The sequence below is a fragment of the Passer domesticus genome, unplaced genomic scaffold (assembly GCF_036417665.1).
Source record: "Passer domesticus isolate bPasDom1 unplaced genomic scaffold, bPasDom1.hap1 HAP1_SCAFFOLD_44, whole genome shotgun sequence".
Classification (NCBI taxonomy): domain Eukaryota; kingdom Metazoa; phylum Chordata; class Aves; order Passeriformes; family Passeridae; genus Passer; species Passer domesticus.
In genome coordinates this window covers 2517240-2523492 of record NW_026990160.1, presented here as the reverse complement: position 1 = coordinate 2523492, position 6253 = coordinate 2517240, and the positions used below count along the sequence as shown (strand labels likewise).

Here is a 6253-nt window from a genome sequence, read left to right as displayed (position 1 = left end):
CCCTGTATGTTCTCCTCCACCTCTGCACCTTGTGGGGCTCCCGGCCTCCTCCCTGTCATGGCCTCCCCCACCCAGGCGCAGCTGGCCAGGGGAGAGGTCAGACTCTACTCACCAACGCCGGATTCCCAAAGAGGAAGTTCTCTGGGAATCTCCTGCTTTTAACCCCCGTGTGTTCTCAGAGGCGTATCCAGATCCTCAATGGCCACATCACATGCCAATTTTGAATTTGGCCACTGATTGGCCCGACTTAGACCTTTCCAGAAACACATTTCCGGGCCAAACCATGACAACACCCAGAGTTGAGGCTTACAGGCATTGATAGAGGTACTCATAAGCTTTCTCAGCAGTTTCTATTCCAAATTTTTACATCACAATTCTATACACTATTATGATTTAGTTTTTCTCAGGATGTATCCCAGAAAGGAGTATCCCCAGATGGTGGCGTCCGGCTTCCGAAAGAAGAAAGAAGTCTCCCAGCTGGTGAGGTCCCGATTCCAGACGTGGGTCCACCTTTTAATTGCAAATCCCATAACAGTGATGTCCAGCTTCCCTTGGTCGACACTATCAATCCTTGAGTAGATGTTCATCTTCCTTTCTTAACCGGCTTTTCACTGTTTTTTTTAATGTATCAAGATAAGTATGTTTCCTTTTTATATATTCTAAACCTATCGTTTCAAAGATCCTTACTACAAGCAATATTCTAAAATTATACTTCAAGAGGTTATTATTGCAAAACTCTTTAAGGCTTAGCTACAAGCAGAAAGTTCCTGTCAAACAGCAACATCCTTAAAGCTTTAATTCAAATGATCCTAAATCAACTCAAGACTTACAAAGGGTAATTGCGAACAAAGGATTGGTTCAAAGGCCTTCTTCCATGTTTTACCTCCTCAGTTATTTATTAAAATTCGTCTTTATGACTGTCCCATGGTCAGTTTCCACACGTATCACAATCACAAATAGAGACGTTGCCTCTATGAACCTGACAGAAACACAGCTTTGTATTTCACAATTGCACTGCTGGCATTGCATTGGTCATCAATTCAAATAATTTCCCCATGGAATTCCCAGGGCGATGGGTTAGTGGGAGATCCATGCATGGAATTCTCACCTGGCTGGGATGAGAGAGATCCGGCCATGGAAATTCCATGGCAATTTCTGCATACCCAAGGCCCTTATTCCTGAATCCCACATTTCCACAGGAACTCCCCTCCTCTCCTTTGTGCTCCAGAGCCTCCCGACCATGTCTGATGGATTTTGGGAGCTCTTCCCCATATCTGTGTCTCAGGGAATGCTTCATCTGCTCCACCATGATCCCTTTGCATTCCCAGCACCTCCGGGTGATCCAGGTGGCACCGTCGGACACTGCAAAGCTCCCGGGTCCCAGCTGGAAGGAGATGAAATCCCACCCCTCGTAGCCGTAGAGATCCCATCCCAGCCCCTCAGAGTCCTCCATTCCCACAGATCCCAGCCCAGCCCCTGGCTCCCCCCAGTCCCCCCCGCTCTGATTGTACCGGCCCCGTCTCCAGGGCACTGTCAGCCACGGGCCGGTTCCTGTCCTTGAGCCGGGGCTGGCTATCCCAATATCCCAGCCCTGGCTATCCCAGTATCCCAGCCCTGGCTATCCCAGTATCCCAGCCCTGGCTATCCCAATATCCCAGCCCTGGCTATCCCAATATCCCAGCTCTGGCTATCCCAATATCCCAGCCCTGGCTATCCCAATATCCCAGCCCTGGCTATCCCAATGTCCCAGCCCTGGCTATCCCAATATCCCAGCTCAGCTCCCCCCACCATCCCCGCTCTCTGCGGCTCCATCCGGCCCCGCTCGCTGCCCCAGCGCTCGCAGGGGTCCCATCCACGTCCCCCACAATCAAGGACTGGGGGAACCCGGGCCGTGTTGTATTGTGGTTTATTCTCCTTGTTCTCAGTTTGCAATGGTTTCCCTGATGTAGCCCCGCTTCTTTCCTGACAATGCTTTGCCCCAAGTGCCTGCCCTCCTCCCCAAGTCAATCCTCCCTGTGGCTGCAGAGCCATTCCCCAGTCTCCTCCCTGGGCCCCTGTCAATCCCTCGGCCTCCCTTCCCCTCTTTCCAGAATCTTCCCCCAGGGGCGTGGAGTGATTGGGCAGAGGTCAGGGCCCTCCCTTAAGGTGCTTCCTCATTTGTGCTCCTTCATGTCCATCTGCCTGGTTTGCACAGCCCCGTTTCCCCCATTGGTTGTTGGATGTATCTTTGCCTTGTTTGCGCCCCCCTTTCCAAGCTGGTGCCGGGGCTGAGTGTGTGCTGTGTGCAGCAGGTTGCCCTGAGGGTCAGAGCTGGCCTGAGCCCTGAAATAAACCTTGGCTTTCCCCTGCCCAGAGTGGGCCCTTTCTTCCTGCAGCAGCGTCTGCCAGCTGCTCCTGTGGTTTAGGGCTGGCAGCCCCGGCCGCTCTCCTGTAGCCCGGGCACAGGGGAGTGTCCCCCGCAGTCGAGCGTGTCGGGCTGGGCGGGCAGGGCCCGAACGGGCACTGAGAGGACGCGGCGACAGGGCCGGGCTGCGACAGCGCCACTGCCAGGTACTGCAGGGAGTGCAGAACTGGGGGGACAGCGAGATCGGGGAGCTGGGGGGCTGAACGTGAGAGACTGGGGATCCAGGGGGGTCAAGAGGCCAAGGAAAGGGGGACTTGAAGGGCTGGCCGAGCTGGGAAGGAGGTTCAGGGGCTCAGAGTCAAGGAAAGGGGGTGCAGGGCCTGGGAGAGCTGGGATGGGGTGTGCAGGGAATCCTGTGCCCAGGAAAGGGGGTGCCGGGATGTCCTGGGAGTGAAAAAAGGAGGGTCTGGGGGCTGGAAAATGCAGGAATGGGGGCCCAGGGATCCCAGGTCAGGGAAAAGGGTGGGGCTGGGTGCTGGGAGAGGCGGGGGCCAGGGAAAGGTTGAGTTGGCACTGGATTAGGGGGTGCAGGGGGGTCTCAGTGCTGGACAATGGGGTAAAAGGGGGTCTGGGGTGTCAGGAATGGGGGTGCAGGGGAGGCTCAGGGTCACGGAAATGGCGGGCAGGGACGGGGAGAGATAGAACGGAGTTCCAGGGGGCCTGGAGCCCAGTAAAGAGGGGTCCAGGGTTTCCCAAAAAAGGTGGGACATGGGATAGGGACACCCTGGATATTCCAGAAGGGGGAGTTCAGGGATCTCTGGTTTTTGCAGAAGGATGGGCCTGGGGGCAGGGAAAGGCTGGAATGGGGTTCCAAGGTGTTCCAGGTCGTCCCAGGGCCAGGCACACGGGAACTCTGGAGGTGCCCAGGGAGGTGGAGCTCAGCCCAAATATTCTGGCCGGTGCCTGGGTTGGGTTATTTGGGGGGATGTTTGGAGAATGAAGAAGTGCGAGGCTGAGCGGAAAAGGCCCCTCGGGGGGACATCGGGGGGTGGCGGTGGCGGCTGGCGGCAGAGGCAGCCTGGAGGAGCAGAGCCCTGTGTCCCCCAGGAGCCCAAAGTGGGGAGCCCAGAGAGGGGGGAGCGCCGCCATGGGCGGGAGCCTGCAGAGGCTGGAGAGGGGCAGGGGGGACTCCTTGGAGCCCCTGCAGCCCAGAGCAGAGAATGAGGGGAGAAGGGAGCCCAAAAGGGAGCCCAAAAAGCCCCGGCATCCCTGAATGGGGAGCGAAGAGGGGGCAGCTTTTGGGATTGCTGGGACTGCCAGCAGGCTGGGGAGGGCGGGCAAGGAGGAGAAGGGGGACCCCCAATGCAAGCGTGACCCCAGCAGCTGGGACAGGGGCAACCCTGAACACCAGAGGGGCGGGTCCAGGTACGGGGAATTCCTGGGAGGCTTTTTCAAGGCTGAATCTTGGTGTTTGGGAGGTTTTTCTGGAGCCCAGATGGCCAGTGACTTGTAGAGATGGACTTGGGCAGAAAGACCTTCAAACTCATCGTCCTCATCCCTTGTTTTTCCCAAATCAGGATTTCCCATTGCCAGTTCTTGTGAGGCTGTGAGGAAGTGGAAGATGTCCCTGAACACTGAGGCAGGTGAGGAGGAAGTCAGTGCCCCTTTCCCCTCTCTCCTGCTCCATCGCCCAGCCCAGCACGGCCCCGGCTGCAGGACAGCCTGGGGGCATCTCCTTGCCCTTGCCTGTGGCATGGAGGCAAATGCCATCCTGTCCTTGTCCTTCCTCCCCCAGAGCAGGAGCTGAGCATGGAGAGCAGGGAGGACAAATCCCTGCGTCACAAGCTTGTGGCAGAGGCCGTTTTGAGCGGCTCCACGGCGCAGGAAGCCAACGGGGAGGAAAAGCCCCGGAGATGCCGCACGAGGAGGGGCTGCAAACGCAGATGGCGGGGATCTGAGGGGGAAAGAGCCAGCCTGGGCCGGGAAGGCGGCCGGAGAAGGAGCCAGAGCTCGGAGCTGGTGGTCCATGAGCAGGTTCCTGATGGAGAGAAGCCCCACAAGTGCGAGGAGTGTGGGAAGAGCTTCAGGTGGAGATCCGGCCTGATCATCCACCAGAGAACCCACACTGGGGAACGGCCCTACGAGTGTGATCAGTGCAGGAAGAGGTTTCAGACCAGCTCAGATCTCCTCGTGCACCAGCGCACGCACACAGAGGAGAGGCCCTTCCGCTGCCCCGACTGTGGGCAGGGCTTCAGGCACAACTGCAATCTTGTCAGGCACCGGCGCATCCACACTGGGGAACGGCCCCACGAGTGTGAGGAATGTGGGAAGAGCTTCAGGCAGAGCTCCCACCTGATCCAGCACCAGAGGACCCACACTGGGGAACGGCCCTACGAGTGTGGGGAGTGTGGGAAGAGCTTCAGCCAGCGTCCCCACCTGATAATGCACCAAAAGATCCACACTGGGGAGAGGCCCTACGAGTGTTCCAAGTGTGGGAAGGAGTTTCAGACCCGCTTCCATCTTTTCCGTCACTATCAGAGTCACACAGAGGAGAGGCCCTTCTGCTGCCCCGACTGCGGGAAGGGATTCAGGCACAACTCCAACCTCGTCACCCACCGGCGCATCCACACTGGGGAGAGGCCCTACGAGTGTCCCCAGTGTGGGAAGAGCTTCTCCAGGAGCTCTCACTTGACCAAACACCAACGGAGGCACCGGTGAGGGAAGCCCTGCGAGTGCCCCGAGTGCGGGAAGAGCTTCGTGCGCTGCTCCAGCTCCATCCCCCACTGCAGGAGCCACGCTGGGCACAGCCCTGGTGACCCACATTGCCTGTGATCCCTGTTGGGAACACACCTGCCTGATTCTCCATTTGGTTTGGCTTTAATTTTTTTCTGTTCTTCCTCTCTTTGCCCTTCAAAAGCCAAAAGGGATGGATCTGTCACCTCAAAACCACTCAAATCCCACTGAAAACAACTGAATTTTAACCCATAAAGGCTCAATCCCTCCTCAAATTGCTTGTTCCCTCCTCAGAAAAACTCAATCCGAGGCCAAACTCACTCCATTCCACAGCCACCAGGGTGAGATGGGGTTGGAAGGGGATTGGCAGCAGTGGGATCCCAATTGGGAGCGGTGGGATGGGGATTGTGTGGGGCTGGCTGTGTGGGATGTATTTGACAGCAAATAAAACTTTCAGAGTTACTGATTTCTGTCCCATTCATTTTCAGTCAGTTCTGTTTGCAGAGTGCCGCCTTCTCAGCTGATTAATTTGCTATAAAAATCCCATTTTTTAAATAATCGAACCCAAACAATCCAAAAACCAATATCCAAATCAAAGCACTCACCTACAATTAAATTTAAAAAAATAATTTGAGAGTACTTAAGGGTGTTATTAAAGTTTAATTGTTTGGTTAAAATGTAGGAGAAATTCTAGTGGTGCTTGGTTTTGTGTTTAGTATGTTTGTAATACAAATTGTTTTACTAAGGTGTGTTAGATTGTATGTTAGTTTTATCTAAAATATATTAGTTATTGAGTTAAAACTTTCAACAGGTATTTCCTGGTGTATAATTTGTTTATTTATATTTCTTGATAATGGTATACTAATAGCTGTTGTTTTAGGTTGACTCATTATTGGAGTATTGTAACTAAGAGTCAAAAATATTATATTTCATTTTTATTATAATTTATTTCATTTTAATTATAATTTATTTATTTCTTATTTTATTATCATTTCTTGAGAGTATAGGAAGGAAGTTCGAGGACAGGAAAATGTTTTCCTTGCTGGGAAATGGAATTCCAGATGCTGGGTGTGTGTGCAGGACCACACAGACTGGGGTCAGATATGGACTGGGAGAAAATATGGGCTGGGATCCTATGGATTGGGATGGCACAGGCTGGGGTTGCACAGGCTGGGG

At 54.4% G+C, this 6253-nt stretch overlaps 1 protein-coding gene across 1 annotated transcript; it reads left to right on the top strand.

Moving 5' to 3' along the window:
• Positions 1-408: 408 nt before the first annotated feature.
• Positions 409-5050, top strand: LOC135292711 (zinc finger protein 239-like; the record flags this gene model as incomplete). The annotated part of the gene is made up of 4 exons (XM_064406815.1): positions 409-480; positions 3858-3987; positions 4140-4536; positions 4621-5050. Coding segments are annotated over exons 1-4 (1029 nt in total), but the record flags the coding sequence as incomplete, so codon positions are not given.
• Positions 5051-6253: the final 1203 nt, after the last annotated feature.